Raw genomic sequence first — 17,555 nt, forward strand, 5'->3', positions numbered from 1 at the left:
CTTGTCTGAGAGTAATTACATTAGGGCTCATAACCTTGAACCTGTGGATGGAATTTCCAAAAGGGGCTAGGCATCAAATGAGATTTGGTCACCTAACTCCCTGAGGTTCCTTTGAAAATCCCACTCTAAAAAGAGAAAAACATATAGAGTAGTAAAGATAGAAATCTTTGGAGGAAGAAAGAGAACTCCAATCCCAGACCACGAAAGCTTATGCTCTAATAAATTTGTTACTCTCTAAGGTGCCACAAGTACTCCTGTTCTTTTTGCGGATACAGACTAACACGGCTGCTACTCTGAAACATGTAAGGGGATGGTGCTGGAGTGCTGGCTGTGAGAAACTTCAGTCACTCCAATTCTGGGGCTCTCCTCATGAGAATAGCTGGGCCACTAGCAGCAGAGCTACTCCACTACCAGAATTTGCAAGACATCACAATATGGGAAGTTGTGTGTACTGCAGCCTAAGAAACTTCTGGTTCTGTTCCACTTTTGTGTTGTAATTGAAGAATATTTCAACTGACTTCAATGGATTTTGGATCAGACTTTTTATGCTGCTCATTTTCAGATGCTAGTCTGTACACTAACAAAGAGACAAGAGTAAGGCCCACAGACTAGCCCTACTCTACATCACTTAGGAATCTAACGTAGAGGGTAATTTTATTTTGGGTGAAGGGAAGGGTTCTTGGGAAAGCAACTAAAGATGAAAACAAAAAAAGAAAAAATATTGATACGTATACAGAAGTAATGATAAGTGTTTGAAGTTTTCAACTATTTTATTTTCATCGTATATGCAACATGTTACATATCAAAATGTACTGATTTATGTCAGAATGTGACGAGGTTCTGTGGCCTGCAATGTGCAGGAAGTCAGGCTAGATGACATGATGATCCCTTCTAGCTTTAAAGTCTATGAGAACTGCAATAAACAAAGACCACACAATGCACATCTGTTGATTATGAGATCCTGTGATACAGTTAAAAAAATGTGTTACAAAAAAAAGAAAGCAACAGAGAAAAGCTGATCTCAAACTTACATGGGCCAAAAGAGGATGGGATAATCTTCACCGCACATGAAAATATCTATCAATATAAAACATTTATAATTTTATAAATAATACAAAATATATCATTCCAACTGTTAGCCTCCTACCACTCTGATCAAAGCCCAAACTGCTTCCACTTGGATATACAAAGGGGATGTAATATATAAATTTGGCAATGCCTCAGTTCTCACTTTTATCTTTGTCTACAAAAAGGCATAACAATACATTCTGTCAAATTGGAAACATTTTCTTCATTAGGTACTGCTCTTAGCAAAATCTTGAATCACCTTAACATAGGGGCTGATTCTAGTTGCATTGAAATCAATGGGAATTGTATAAGGCCCATGGGAAAGAAAAAGACCTCCATCACTAACGGGCTGTCTGACCTAAAGGAGTCGGTATCCATGAACAAATGGAGCCTACTGTAGTATATGAAAATAATTAATTAACTTTGAATGCAGGGACATTTTTGATGAAGTAACATAACTCAGCACAGAAGAATCAACTTCTGAAAATTATTGTCTACTCTTGGATACAGACTTCAGAATTAGGGTTTAAGTCCTTTGCAGTTTGGGGTGTGTTTGGAACACAGGACTCACTGACTTCAATGGGAGCAGAATAGGGCACTAAGCCCTTCACAAGAAAAAAAAAATCTATTGTTGTATTTTCACTTAACCATCATTGAAGTCAGTGTATATCAATATATCCTCTGTTCCATAGAAAGACAAAACTGCTCAATTATTGTAATATTTATTGTCTCAAAGTATTTGGAATTAAAATTTTATACAAAGTTCTGTAGTTTGCAAATATATAGGGCAATTAGGTACAGATATTTACTTTAACAAACTTCTGTCACATCCTACTAATTAAAGAGGAAGAATACACTTTGATGTTTAAATATTCTAAATATATAGCACACTTGTTTCATTTGAACATACTACCAAAATATTACCTTGCAGCATACTTAACTCTGAAATGTTTTTCTCATCCATTTTGTGGTGTCTGTATTCTGTGTTAGCTCTTGCAGACCATTTCTGTAGGTTAACAAAACTTAAGAAAGTAGTCACCTGCAACTAAAAACAAAAAAAAATATTGGAGAGGCTATTAGAGAATAATACTCTTTGGGGGGCTAACTTTCACAGGCTCTGTAGCTTCTTCTAACTCAAGAACTGGTGGGACATGCTTCACCATTGCCATTTGTGATACTACTGCTGCTAAGAACAATGTCACTGGGGAACTGGGCCATCAAAACAATACAGTCACCTTTTAAAGATCAACATGATGTAAGTGTTGCTATAAAGAATCATTGGACAAAAGCAATGTTTGCTTTTTCCACAACCACTTGGAAAGGACAAAGTATTTATTTACACTGCTCCAACCTCATTGACATTAACAGGAGATTTGGTCCTTACTGTCTGAAGTAATAATAAATTAAGAACTACATATAAAGGCACTGAACATTATTCTATCAGTAACCATTTAAATCCAGCAAAAAGACAAAAAGAGTAATCTATTTGTTAAAAAATAAATTTGGGTAGATTTTGAACTCACTTAATATGGACTTACACCAGTGTATCATCAATACAATTAATGGAATTACTCTGGAATCACTGGAGATAACAAAGTATTATTGAAATCAGAATCTGTCTTATTGTATCTGCCTGTCCACTCTTGACCAACTCTAATGACAGATAACACAAGAAAAACTATCCTGATACATTTCCAAAATCCAGAGTTTCTTAGTTCCCCCTTTCTTTTTTTTTTAGATAGCAGACTGGACTTTCTGTACCCCTTCATGTACACTAACTGAAGTCTTGATTCACAAATGAGAAGACCAACTGGTTTGAAATATGTATACTTTTATATTGTTTTTTTTTTTTTTTGCACCAGAACTACATCATCCTCAACACAAATAAACCATCATTGGTTTACTACTTTTAAAAATGATCACAAATTTCTCATTATAAGTGGTGTAATACAATCCTATTATCATTTTATCAGATAAAAGAGAGTGACAATATTGTGTTTGTTACAGCCTACAGAAATGTAACAAATCTAGAGAATGCCAGCCTTGTCCAAGATAGATTAAATTTAGAGAACTGGAATACATTTCCCAATAAACAAACACTTTGAGGTCAGGAGATCATACTTGTTCGGCTGTTCTCCATAAGCCTTATTGGAAATAAACTTTCATACCATCACTACTACTTAATACTACTATGAGCCAAGTGTAATGGTGATATAAATGGTGGTTTAAGTTACACACTGGGTGTTGTAGGATGGTCATACAAATAGCAAAATAGTTTAGGACTACAGGCATTCAGTGGGGAAAGTATCTTCCTAATCTTCATCAGTTTAGGGCAGTGGTTTTCATTTGAGGACCCCTAAAAATTTTTGAGTGGCAGTGCAGATCCTGAGGGTAACAACAACCTTTCATGGCCCCCTTAGACATAGTCTGCGGACCCCCAGGGTTCCATGGACCACATGTTGAAAACCACTGAGTTAGGGGTTGGGCATTATGCCCTGATCCATAAGAGTTTATATTCCTTCCAAAGCTCTTGGGATTTTGGTTTGTTTTAGCCTTCACTATTGTAACTTACAATATATGATATGCCACGTGATTTCTCTGTATCTGAATATAAAAGATTGGCTTTTTGGGAGTGTAGCTTCTCATTAATGTCAGATAGAATACAGGAAGACACAAGGCTGGTGAAAGCAGTAAATCTACCATATCATATAAAGTATACAGTAAAAATACTTGTTTTATATTTGTTAAAATTTAAATAGCACCTACGCAATGGTCATTTACATGCAGCTCTCTGTGTGCCAGTAGGAGGTGTGCTAAAAGTAGAAAACACCATAAATAAGAAATTAAACACTCCCCCAGACCTGGGTCTCCAGTGAACATATATTAATTATACCCCAGAGAGCAAAGACTCAGTGTGTGCTAGCATTTACTTCATTATTTGGATTTATTAAAAACATTCCTTTTCACTTTAACAATACAGTAATCCAACTGTGAAATAACAGCAATTCAAATGTGGTCATTTACAGAAATGTGGTTTCTTATGCCCATTGTACAGTGCAAAGCTGCCAAGTCTCACACCTTAGGAGTAAGCTCTCTCTTTCTTTCTCATACACACATGCATGCACACACACACAAAATTAACATGTCTGCTCTCACCTATACCTTTATGGGAAAAGTCACAAATTTAATCAATCTCACTCATACAGATTTAAAAATCCTGGCAGCTTTTGAATAGCTTTTCTTCATCAATTCCAATTAAGTGCTGGAAAAGAAATCCAAAGTACACATACCGAAACCTTCTCTTTAATAAGGAATGTTAGCAATATGTGATTTCTAATATGTTCCAAAGGGGTGCCTCCCAATCTTTTTTGAAGGTGAAGTCTGTAAGCACTTTAGTTACACTTTTTAATGTTCAGAAATGAAACATTGTCAGCAATGAAAGAATATTATTTGTAACTGTGTGACTGCTTCACAGTAATGTAACTATTAATTTTCTGTAAAATGATCTTAGATACAGGAGTTAATTAGAAGGTATACTTTACAACATATCTAGAAAGAGTTCCTGCTTTAGTGATTGATATATATCTTTTACATTTCATAGCAGCCCCAGGCTTTTTACGGGGGTTGGAGTATGGGTAGGATTACAACTAAGTGGAATCATTGGAACCTACACAAATCAATGCCAAACTTCATCAGTAGCACTAAATCATGCCCTTATACTATTTAGCCACAATATATAGTACCCTTTATTGGGTACTAATAATTAGAAGTATATAGTTTGTTTGCAGTGTGTATAAAGCAGAGAGGAGCCTGAATGGAAAAGTTCAGATCTAATTGAAGCCTGAAGCCTCCCATGGTTTTGGTTCATTCCATGATGGAGACAGGGATCAAACAAGACTTTTGGATCTGAACCTGAATCCAGATTCAGATTTACCCAAGGTTACAGTTTTGTTTTGGCCCCATCTCTAATTTCCAGGCATTAAATTATTAAAGGAGTTCTTATTTTTTAAAATAGAAGTTATTAGTAGGAAGGTGAATCCCTTCCTTTTGTTCCCATTAGTAGTGTTGGTACTGCAGCAGTATCTTCATATTGTTGGGAAAAGGTGCCCATGCAAAGATAGCTGTACCAATGAGTGGTTTTAATCCTGCCAGACATTAGGGTGTCCTCATCAGAAATATTTTTTCAACAGTTATCCTTTTTGGAAAGTTCATATTACTGATAAGTATTGCATTATCCTCAAAGATTTCCAAATTTTACTATCTTTACTTTATCTGCTGGAGGACCTATTATTAGAAGTGGAGATATTTGTATTTGAACCAATGCAGAAGTAAGAAATGACAGCAGTGCACTGATATACCATGAAGGCAGTAGCCTGGAAGCAATCTTCGGGCTGCTATTTATTAGATCCATGAATACGAGGCATGATTCTGAGCTAGTACACTGAAAGGAAGGATCCTAGGTGAATTGGTCTTTATGGGTATGTCTATAGTGCAGCAAAATACTCACGGACGGCCCGTGTCAGCTTACTCAGGATTTCAGGGCTTGTGCTGCAGGTCTAAAAATAGCAATGTAGGTGTTTGGGCTCAGTCTGGTGCCAGGGCTCTGAAACCTGGTGATGAGGGAGGGTCTCAGAGTCTGGTTCCAGACCAGCCTGATCTCAAACTCATACACTGCTATTTCTAGCTCTACAATGCAAGCCTCACAAGCACTTTGAGATTCACTGCAGTGGTTTTTTTGTTTGTTTGTTTGTTTGTTTTTGTTTTGTTTTTTGTTTTTTTTTTTGCTGTGTCAACTCCCCAAATTGGTTTGCTCATTAAATGACTTGTCATTAAAATATATCCTGCAAACAATGTTTTTATATTTTCTAATGATACTGAGTGAGACCATACTCATATTTTTCATCAGACACTCTCTGTGCTTTTGGGAATAGTAAGTGATATCCACACACAGAAGAGTCCCTTCACCAAGAACTCACAATCTGCCACAAACTTGCTCTGTAACCTTTGAGCAGTCACTTAAATTCTCTATTCTTCACCTACCCTCCTCTGAGGACTGTGCTGATTCCCTCTTGGCCAAGGAGGCCTAGCTTAAATGCTCTATATAAGTGCTCAATATGATTAAGACGCAAAGGGATATTTCTTTGAATTTTGATCTTCAGATCCAAGGTTTGGATTCACGCTCATTTGTATCTTCCTAAATTGCACTATACTACTCTGTGCAATTCATAATTCAAACACAATAAATGGTGGTTTTATCCCATTTCTAAGTATACATTCAGTACCCAAACCTGCATGATTAAGTTAGGTGCTTAAATCAATCATGTCTGAAAAAAAATGTCTAACTTCTGTGCTTCAGATTTCCAACTCTAGACTAGGGATTATACTTACTTCTCTCACAGGCATTTATGAGAAATAATTGTTTATTTGTACAGAACTTTAAAGATGAAAACTATTATTTGATTTAGGAAATGAAGCTAAAAATTAAAATCAATTATCTCCCCGTGAAAACTGCATGGCATGAAATATTTCTTTGGATGCTATACAAGAACATGATCACACCTCATGTTGCTCTGAGATCATTAAACATTCTTCACTGAATCTTAATCAGATCCAAAATACACTCTTTCCATTTTTACAATTGGGGATGGGCACTCTGTTGAAGTCTTTCTATGTGATATACATTTTTGTAAACTCACTTGTCCTTGGTATCTTTTTGGTTCCTTGATATCCCTTTGCATTAAGAACAGAGAATAAGATGCTACAATCTCTGATAAAATTCTGACTTGGTAACCTAGCGTTCTCTTAACTCTTACATTTTCCTCTGTGACTATTTTTGGGCTTGTTAAAGAAGGCACAGAGATGAACAGGAGGTAAAATGGATAAGTGACAGAGTATATGTGAGTCACATTAATATATATTTATTCCTATTTGTCTTTTCACATTCTAATATCCACACAAGTAACAAAAGGGTTCTACCCACTTTGTGGTCAGCTTCAGGAAGAATATACTGACAAGTCAATTTTTCTTGACAAAGATTAAGTTGGCTTACTATTTTAGACATTTCTAATGTGCCCACTTCTGTAATATTTAAGCACGAGATCCAAAATTAAGAGATGTCCAAAAATTGTCATTTAAGGACTATTTCTTCCCCTGCTTACTACATCTGCTGTTACTTAGAAGACATTTAAATAAAACCTTTTTTTCTTTAGTCCTTTTACTTTCTCCTTATCAGCTGTCCATAAAGATGTTTCATAGCAATAGGTCTTTTCTTGTTTAGTACTTTTAAGAGGGAGATTGAGTGAAATCTCCTTGAAGCTGGTGACCATGACGATCACCCTTCATTCAGGATAAATGTAAGAAGCAGTTAAACTCCTTTTGAAGTAAGATATCTGAAACAACAGGATCCCCACCCAAAACACAGGCCATGTGCAAGGCCTGTCAGGAACTGAGCTATGGGGGCAGAGGGATTTCTCTGGGTATTGCTTGATTGAGGTGTGCATGTTATCTGGGAGCAGAAACACCCAGAGCAGCCAGAGACAGGCAGAAAGTAAGTAAGCAAAACAATGGTAATTTGCAGCTGAAAAAATTGGACAGAGATCTTTTTGGGCAGAGTGCTAGCTGGAAAGAGGTGTGGAAGTGGCCAAAAAGCTGCCTCCTGTTCTTTGATTCCTGTGTTCAGGATTCCATGACTTTCTGCAACCTCCATGCAGGGGCCAGTGTGGCTGACCCCAGGGTCAGCTGCTCAGATGGCCCCCGGGACAGCCACACCAGTGGCTGCTGGAGCTGCCATGGTGATAGCCACACAAGCAGCTGTTCTGGCGGCCCCCTGGGGTGGCTGGAGCAGTCGCGGTCCACAGCCCCAACCAAGTATCAGAGGGGTAGCCGTGTTAGTCTGAATCTGTAAAAAGCAACAGAGGGTCCTGTGGCACCTTTAAGACTAACAGAAGTATTGGGAGCATAAGCTTTCGTGGGTAAGAACCTCACTTCTTCAGATTCAAATCCCTGTCTGGCTGGCCAATGCAGCCCTGGGCAGTGGTCTCCGGCCGGCCGGAGCAGCTGTGGTCCACGGCCCCAGGCAGTGGTCCCCGGATGGCTGGAGCAGCTGCAATTCGCGGGTGCCCCCCCAGCAGCAGCCCATGTCCCTCCAGCAGCCCCCTGTACCTCCCTGCAGCGGTCTCCCCACACCACCCCCCAAGATTTAATCCTGGATATTTTTAATAAAAGTCATGGACAGGTCAAAGGCTGTGAATTTTTGTTTATTGCACATAACCTGTCCATGACTTTTACTAAAAATACCCATGACTAAATTGTAGCCTTAGTCATGATTTAGCACACCCATTACATTCCCAAAAACCAGTAGTATGAGTACAAGAATACAAAATGAAAGCAAAATTGATTATTTTCATCAACTCCCCAGTGCTGACTGTACAACTTACACTATATTTAGAGACCTACCAAATTCATAGGTCATTTTGGTCAATTTCATGGTCATAAGATTTTAAAAATAGTAAATTTCATTAATTCAAATATTTAAATCTGAAATTTCACAGTGTTGTAACTGTAGGAGTCCTGACCCAAAAGCAGGTTGTGGGGGTGGTCGCCAAGTTATTATAGGGGGTTTGCGGTATTGCCACCCTTGCTTCTGTGCTGCTACTGACGCCAATACGGCCTTCAGAGCTTGGAGGTTGGAAAGCATTGGCTGCTGGATGGGAACCCAGCTCTGAATGCAGTGCCACCACCAGCAGCAGTGCAGAAGAAAGTATGGCATGGTATGATATTGCCACCATTACTACTGCACTGCTGCCTTCAGAGCTGGCCCTCGTCATCAGCCACCACTGTCTGGCTACTCAGCTCTGAAGGCAGTGCAGAAGTGAGAGTGGCAATACTATGACCCCTCTATAATCACCTTGTGACCCCACCCTCCCAAGACTCCCTTTTGGGTTGGAACCCTGGGTTAGAGAAATTTTTCACTTCAAGGTCCCAGAAGCAAAGACAAGGTTTTCATCTTGAGGCCAAAAGACCAAAAACATCAAGACACTCGATCATGGCCTTGGATAGATCAAGAGACTACTGACACTTGACCAGAGCTCTACTCTCCCCAGTGAAATCTGCATAGTATAGGTTAAAAGTACACAAATGACTTTTAACCTATACAGATTTCAAGGGGGAGTCTAGATTTCACAGTCCGTGACACATTTTTCAGTCATGAATTTGGTAGGGCCCTAATTATATTACTTCAGATCAGTATATATAGTAACTTCAGATCACAAAAAAACAGTGAAAGTGGCTCATAACAAGAGGCTGGTACATGTCACATTCCAAAGAGCAGTGTGGGGAAGAAATGGTAAAGCAAAAATAACTCTCCCCATTTCTTTAGAAATATTTATTGGTTTTCTGATTAACATACAAGCTAGCTTCATTCTTCACTCTAACAAATTCACTTATGCTTACACGAGAAAGATTATTGCATGCTCTCTTCCTTTGCCTTGTGAACTGATCTGAAAGTAAAATGTACACACTTGCTGCTTTTGAAAAGCTTACTATATATCCCATGATATAACTAAATATAAATATCAGTCATTTAAATATTAAATTGTAGTAGAAATAAAACACTAAAGTTCTTTTTGTAATTTGTTGCTTGAAAAGAGTAGTGAATTGCTTTATCACTTGAAATATAAATTAATATAATCAATTGTAGCTATGTTTCTGTCAGAGCTAGTCATTAAGGAGTTATAACCTTACCAAAAAGGTAAATCTGGTTCCTCAATGACTAGTATGACTTCATGCCTCTGTTATGTACTTCTTTCACAGGGAGAGAATGCAGGAGTACATTCAGGGTAAAGGAAGTTTTGAGGAAGAAGAGGTTTCAGTGTACTGAACAAGATTCATTAGGCAGATGATGATTGCTCATCAGTTTTCTTACCCAATCAATCCCTCTTTCGTTCAGGTAAATCACCTAGGAAGGGCCTTTATAGCCTAGGACTTTGAATCCAATTCAGGCAGGACTGAGTGGATCATTGGGCTTGATCTTCAGCTGATATAGCCTAGCCATTGACTTTAATGGAGATTGCCAATTTATACCATCTGAGAATTGGGACTAGTGTGTCATGCCTGTTATCTAATCCTTTGATAGATTTGGAAGTAGAGGCTGTTCAGCTGAGTAATGGGTTAATGTTAGTGAATTGGGGGTGCACACAGAGCAGGGGAGTGTGTACATCAGGGCAAGTGTAGGAGCACATAATGAAGATTTAGGGATAAGTATTAGGTGGGGGGATAGGTGTAATGATGTGTGTAAAAGGTGAGAGGTGGGGTAGATGTGTTTTATGGGGGTAAAGACTGTGCTTGGGATGTATGTTTGGGAATGTGAGCACTGGAGCTGCTCTTTCCACCCACACTTACTCCTCAAAGTGTGTATCTGGAGGTAGGGGAGTGAGCTATAGGGGTGGCTTTCTGTGGTCAGTTTGTGTGGAGCGAGGGGAGTGCTTTGGTGCCAGCTCACTAGGGCGGGTGTATGTGGCAAGTGCATGAGATGGGGAAGGGTTAGAGTGATTAGGGGTCAGTGCGTTATGGGTCTGGTTCCTCAGGGTCAGTGCAAGAGTGTGAGGTGGGGAGTGCTGTGGGGCCAGCTCCTCAGGGTCGGGGGGCGGAGGGAGCGATACGGGGCCGGCTCGCCAGGATCAGAGTGTTTGTGTGGGGGGAGGAAGAGCTATAGGACAGGGTCCCCAGGGTTAGTCCGGGGGGAGGGGGGGGGAAAAGAGCGAGCGCTATAGTGCACGATCCCTAAAGCCAGTGTGTGCGTGTTTAGGGGCGAGAAGCAAGTGGTATGGGGCCAGGTGTCGGGCTCTGGGGCTAATCCCCTCACGGGAGGGTGTATGGGACTAACTCCCGGACTTCTGTAGGTGTCTGCTGGGCAGGGGTTGCTAGGAGACCACCCCAGGCCTAGCCGCGGGAGGGGCTCGGCTTTCTCAGAGCAGGCCCCGCCACGCCCTCCTCGTCCACCAGTTCCGGCGCGGGACCGGAAGTGACGTTGCAGGGGTGGGGCCACGACAGCTAGGTGCTGATCTGATGACGGTGGTTGCGGTGCCGTGTTGATGTCCCCAGCTTCCTCCGTGGGCGTCCCAGGTAAGGGCCTTTCTCGGTCTGTCCGTGCCCGGGCGGGGCGGGGCGGCAGAGCGCTCGTGCCCCGTGACTCTGCGCCCGGCGGGGAGGGGGGCGCTACATGTTCAGTCTCGTAGCCTCAAGTCGCTCTGCCCGGTTACCGGCCGCAGCGGCTCTCTGACTCTCGCGGCCTCTGTCGGCCCAACCGCCTGGCACTGGTCAAAGGGGGGGGGGGCGGCGGTGTTGCTACGGCCGCTTCGTTTTGGGGAGGGGGAAAGGGGACGGGGCTGGACCTCCGTGTGCGGGGGAGGGGGGGAGGAAGGGGAATCCATGGCGAGCAGCGGAGGGGTGTCGGGGAAAGGTGACCTGTCTGGGGTCAGTCGCGCCTCGCCCCGGCTGCTGATGAGGAAGCGGGGAGGGCTCTCAGGCGCTGACCGCCTGGCACCGGAACTGCTTAGAGCCCGGCTGCAGCAGGAGGGGGCAGAGCTGGTCCTTGTTTTCCGAGGATCTGTTCCTGACGTTAAACTACGGTGTGTTGCGGGACGCCCTGTTTAGTGTATGGCAACAGCGAAGTGTAAATGCTTCTCCTGGCAGCCAACCAGCTCACTCTGAGCTGGGTAAACAAGCGGCCCTCGCTGCTTCACGACGTATCTGGGGTCATCCTTGTAACTCTAAATAGGTTTCAGCTGCATCCAAACTTCAGAGATTTTTCCTACCTATAAGTAATAATCCCAGACACATTCTGCTGATTTACAGAAATGCAAATTTGTAGAAGACTAGATGAGCCTGTTTTGAAAACTGTAAAAAACAGATTTCAGTAAAGTTGTTGGTCGTGCCAGATGGCTTGGCTGTCTGCAGAAACTAATATCTTTGTGTTTGTATTACTAAAAAGATCTTAAGATTTTTTTTTAAGCAGTGAAAGAATTTTAGAAGTACAATTTGCTTGTCACTCCTTTTTGTTTCGGTTACTCTTTTGCACTTCACACCTCGGACAATGAAAATCAAAAATATCAATTTTTCTGCAATTCCTGCTGTGATGTTTTGGTTTCAAGCACCAGTGGGGACTGCTAAAACAAATATTTTAATTAGACTTAAAGAAAATTGTGGAAACTGTGCTGCACGTTTGTAAAAGTTAGCTTTTATAGAACTTATATTTTGGATAAAAGGTGAGGGGAGTCTCTTAAATATCACTTCTTGTTATTCTGGGGGGGAGAGGCGAGAATGGAACAAGTATATCCAGGGAATAAAATTGTAATATGTTTGAGTTGCTTAGGCAGACCCTTAACCCCAGTGGGTGCTACTACCCTAATATACTTCAGCCCTGTCATCTTCTCTTTCCTTGTCTCTCCAAAGCTATGTTAATGTCTTCCTTTACACTTAATTTGCTTTTTAATTTATTTTGTGTAAATTGAAGTTTAATTTTTCACCTGTACTTTGCAGTCATGGGGAATCGCTAATTCAGAATCTTATTTTACCATTTTGTTGTGTTGGTGAAAGTGCAGAACTGTGTTGATCCTTATTTAAAGTCTAATCTAGCGAAACAATATGCCCTTGCTTTTAGTGCATGGTTTATGTATTGAACTAAATCAGATGGTAATAGGCTAAAGATATTTGAGTTTAGGGCTAGAAAATCTTGTTTAATCCTTCCTGGATTTGACTGAGCAGTATCTGTTCATTCCAGTTGCCCATTTTATTTGAAAAATGGGGCTAACTCTTAACCGCTTTATTTTTTTAATTTTTGGAAATATAGTAATATTCTGGCAAGCTAGTGGGAACATTCTAAGAGCTGATTCTACTCCCTCTCACTTCAGTGGGAACTAGAATTGATCAGCCCCCTATGGAAATATTTCCAGTGGGTATTGGAAGTGTAGTTCCTGAAAAAATAGGTTTTAATGATGGTTCAGTTGTCGCCGGAATCAAGGCTTGTACTCAGTTGTTGTAATTTCTATAATTTTTAATAACAGCAACTGCAAAATGGAGCAAGATAAATTGCAACATTCAAATATTCTGCCTGCTCTCCCTATAGATGTATAAAGCTTTAATCTTGTTAACACTTGTGCATGTGCTTAGGTTTACTACCATGAATAGTGCCATTGAAATCAATAGGACAGCTTCTTAATAAACAGTTTAATGTCTTAGAATGAAACTAGTACTTGTGTTTTAAAAAACACACTACTGTTTCAGTTACAGCAACTGAGGAGTGGACCTTCCTGTTTGCTTGCCATACGAGGTGGGGCACCAGGCTTAGTAACCTTGTCTCCAGAGAAAGAACAGCCGCAGGTTGGGAGGGGAGATTATGGCAGTCCGCAAGCCTAGGGTGCTCTTTACCAAGGCAACCAGCATCATTAAGAATATTGGTTGTAAGTCATAGCCCTCCTTGTCTCTGGATTCAGAGACACCCACCTGGAGTGCTCCATCTTCTTATTGTCTTCGGACATGCAAAGCGAGCTACCCTTTTGTCCTTAGAAGTCGTCTAGACAAGGCAGAGTATTTTGTGAAACCTTGTGCTGTAGCTGCTCGCTATGGAGTATATTTTCTGTGAATGAAGAAATTTATTTTGTAGGGCTCACGTTGTTGCACGGTTCAAGAGAACTAAACTCATTTATGACGTCTTAGACTATTCTTCTGGTATAACTTTTCTGAAGTAATAAAATTCTAATATTGTTACAGAGCAGTCATGTCATCCTTTCAAGAAGCTCCATCTTCAAGTAATGCTCTGCAGACTTCCAACTTTGCACATGTGATCTTTCAAAATGTGGCAAAAAGTTACCTTCCTAATGTACACCTTGAATGTCATTACACGCTGACCCAGTATATCCAACCCCACCAAAAGGATTGGGTTGGTATTTTCAAGGTAAGCGAGTTTGTACTGTTTCAATAACTGAATATTCATTGCATTCTAAATTACTGATTCAAAAAATAAACTCTAAAAGCTCTTTGAAATGTTTGTGGGATAAATCCTGGTGACGTTAGATCTTGACACTTGCAAAGTAGTGTCTTATCTTGGTTTTCAAATATGCTAATTGCAATGCAGGTATTCTAAGTGAGCTGGTAGCACCATCTATTATGAAGGAAGCACAATGCTTTCTGTGATAAGCAACTGAAACAGAATCTTGTAACTTTGCCAAACTATAACTGTTTGGGATGAAATTTTCCATGCTGGGTGTCTTCCCAAAAAATTAAGCTCGATGTGAACTTCAGCCAAAACAGTTTGGCTATTTCTGAGAATAGGGGTAGGGAGAAAATTGTTGTCTTGCTATGTTAAATTCTAGCAACCTTTTCTTTGAGAAACTCTAGTGCGCCCATGTTTTGGAGCAAAGAACTTTGGAAGGGGTATGGTCTCTGTTTTAAGGATGTGCCTTTTGCAGTCCTTGTGAAAATCTGCCCAAATTTGGCCAATTTATAATAATGTGAAAAATCAGTTTGCACATGCTCAGTAGAGGCTTGCTAGAGCATCGTAGCTCAATTACCCAAAGAGTCTGTCCACGCTGAGCAAGCTCCTGCATAGGCCTGCAGGGGACTGAGTAGGACTTTCTTAGTAATAGAAACTTCAGGTTTCTGTGGGCTGGTCAGGGAACTGAGAGCAAGGACTGTCTCCCCTGTGCTCTGAGTGCCCCCCTTGGTGTTACCAAGGCAGCATGTAGTAAGAAGCCATTTGAATAGAATGGTGGTGGAAGGAATCAAAGGTGAAGAGGAGGAAAACAGAGTGGGAGTTGGGGTAGTGGGGAGACTGGCACTGGCTGGGCAAGAAAATTAGGAGTGGGAGGCTGGTGGGGAGAGCCTGAAACTGGATGAGGAGTATGGGAGCTTGTTGGGAGGTGGAGAGACATTGCTTTTAAGGAGCTTTGGTGTGCCAATAGAATGGGGACTGGTTGGCCAAAGAGACTGGGACAGGGAACCTGGAGGTGGGGCAGTAAGATTGGATGAAGAACCTGGGGAGGGAGACAGGTACTGGAAGCCAATGGGATGAGGAACATGTGCGTGGGGACATCTGAAGGGGAAGATTGAATGAAGAGTCAAGACGGGGGAAGTGGGACTGGCTAAGTATAGACACTGGAGACATGGAGCCAGGGGAATGGAGGGGGACTGGGATTGGAACAATGGGGGGCAGACTGGGACTCGGAGTCCATAGAGAAGGACTGGATGAGAAGTCTGAGGAGTGGACATTTTGGGCCGAGAAAAGGAGTAAGGAAGTGGGGAAGAGAAAGGACTAGAACAGTGACAAGTTGGAGAGGACACAGGAGAATGTGTTAGTCTTGGGGGAAATGGTAGAACTGTGTCCACTGGAGAATGCTCCCCTCCAAAGCCTAGAATGGAACCTGAAATTCTTGTCTCCCTATTTCTCTGCTATCAGCAGATATTTGTGAAACGCATGGGCAAAGTGTCTCATCCCTCTCAAATGCTGGTCCAAATAGAGGATTACAACTCACGATTGCTATCGATTACTCTGCTAGCCCAAGTGGCAGAGACTGCAGTGGATCTAAAGGTTCCAGTCCTGGTGACCCATGTGGATGTCAACATCATGCCACATGATGCTATTTCTGTAGTTTGTTGTTGTTGTTCCCCAGTATGATGCCACATAGTGAAATTTTGTGGTGGATTTGTTTTTGTTTATTTGTCTGCTTAAAAAAAAAAAAAGAATTGGGAAGTGACACAAACACAATCTATGTCAAAAAGGACATTGGTGAGATTGCAAGGAGAAGCATGAGAAGTTAGGAAATAAGTTAACTCTGACATCTGTGCAACCTCAATTCAGTCCCTTTGTGCGAATGCATTATGAATTCCATTACATGATCACATACTATATTTTCCACAGGAGCCCTGCCTCAATCAGTGTGCAGAGTGGATGGTGTTCACTTAATGAGAAAAACTGTTCAACTGTGGCCACTTGCTTTATTTATTGCACATTATTCAAATTCTCCTCTGAAGGCAGGATTATTAACTAATTCATGTGCTTTTCTGTGGCACGCATTGTAGTATCCACTTCACAAACATGTCTACTGAGAGAAATTTGGGGTTCTGGTACATCATGTTGGCTGGGTCCCCATCCTCTCCCGTTTCATTTTATTTACACAGATATTAGACATTTTGGGAGGGCTAAGGTACTACTTTTCCCACCCAGAAACTGACAAACCCTGTTCACAAACATAGTTAATCTTCATAACACCCCTGTGAGATGATACATATGGGCAGGTGAGGCACAGAGCGGTTAAGTTCAAAAGTATTCACTAATTCTTAGTGCCCAGTCTGAGATATTTTTAGCATATTTAGCATTATGTAGCACTGTTTATCTTCAAAGCACAACTCCCATTGACTTGGGTTGCAGATGCAAGTGCTCAGCACTTCTGAAAATCAGATTCCTGGGTCTCAAGTCAGACACCCAGAAAATGAGGAACACACAATTAATTCGTACCATCTCTGGAAAGTTTTGTTTGTGACTTGCCTAGGATCATATAGGAACTCTGTGCCAGAGGCAGGGGTAGAATCCAGTTTTCCCAAGCAGAATTCAGTTACCTTAACCAAGAAACAGACCCTTCTCTTCCTCAGTCCCCTGCCTCATTTGTTGCAGAAGATAGAAAGGCAAATGAGGCAGGAATCCTACAGACAATAGTTTTCTTCACTTTGCAGTCCTGACTCATCCTCAGAGCTAGGTCCATTCTGTACACTTAATCAGACAGTGGTCTTGTGGGGGGAAAAAAATAGCATGTGATCATGTAATTAGACTGTATGATAAAGTGTACCCACAAGGGGGCCAAACTAAAGTTGCAGAGACAGCCTTAATTCTGGTGTTTATTAACTTTTAAGTGCTTTATTTATTTTAATGTAGCTTGTGTAACAGAATACAGGAAAACAAGCAAGAGTAGGACTATTACAGAAAAATGAAATGTTTAAAGTTGTAGCCTTTTCTTATGACTTTATCAACTTCCATTTATCAAATATTTTTTTCTATTTTTTACATGTAGCTAAAGTTAAGTCTCTTGTTAATGTGTTAATTTTTAGAATGTTCTAGAAAAACTTCTCCGTGCACCTCAATAATTGCTCACAGGGAAAGGATGTTAGAGAATGTAGGCTCTTTGTTTCCTGCCTGTTATCTGTAGATCAAAACCAGGTGAGACGGCAGTGGAAGGAACTATGGAGCTCAGCATTTGGAGTTGGCTTCATTATAATAATTCGCTGAGCTTCACTGCAGTGTTCCTCCTGTCTCTAAGATAATGTCTCTTGGATGTTTCTCCCACAGTTTTCCATTATTGTTGACAGAATTTTTTAATATATTAAATAAATATAAATAAAAAAGGAATGCAAGGCAATTTTTATATATATACAGCAAGGAATGCAAAGCAGGCAAAATATATATATATATATATATATATATATATATATATATATAT

At 40.8% G+C, this 17,555-nt stretch overlaps 1 protein-coding gene across 1 annotated transcript in view; it reads left to right on the forward strand.

Moving 5' to 3' along the window:
• The first annotated feature begins 11,055 nt into the window (after positions 1 to 11,055).
• The window catches only part of TAX1BP1 (Tax1 binding protein 1), a 94,899-nt gene continuing 88,399 nt past the window's right edge, over positions 11,056 to 17,555 (forward strand). The window contains exons 1-2 of the mRNA XM_034760694.1: positions 11,056 to 11,190; positions 13,837 to 14,020. Of these exons, the coding sequence (XP_034616585.1) occupies positions 13,844 to 14,020 (177 nt within the window). The 5' untranslated portion in view covers positions 11,056 to 11,190; positions 13,837 to 13,843. The remainder of the gene's footprint in view (positions 11,191 to 13,836; positions 14,021 to 17,555) is intronic.

This window comes from Trachemys scripta, chromosome 2 (assembly GCF_013100865.1).
Source record: "Trachemys scripta elegans isolate TJP31775 chromosome 2, CAS_Tse_1.0, whole genome shotgun sequence".
Taxonomy (NCBI): domain Eukaryota; kingdom Metazoa; phylum Chordata; order Testudines; family Emydidae; genus Trachemys; species Trachemys scripta.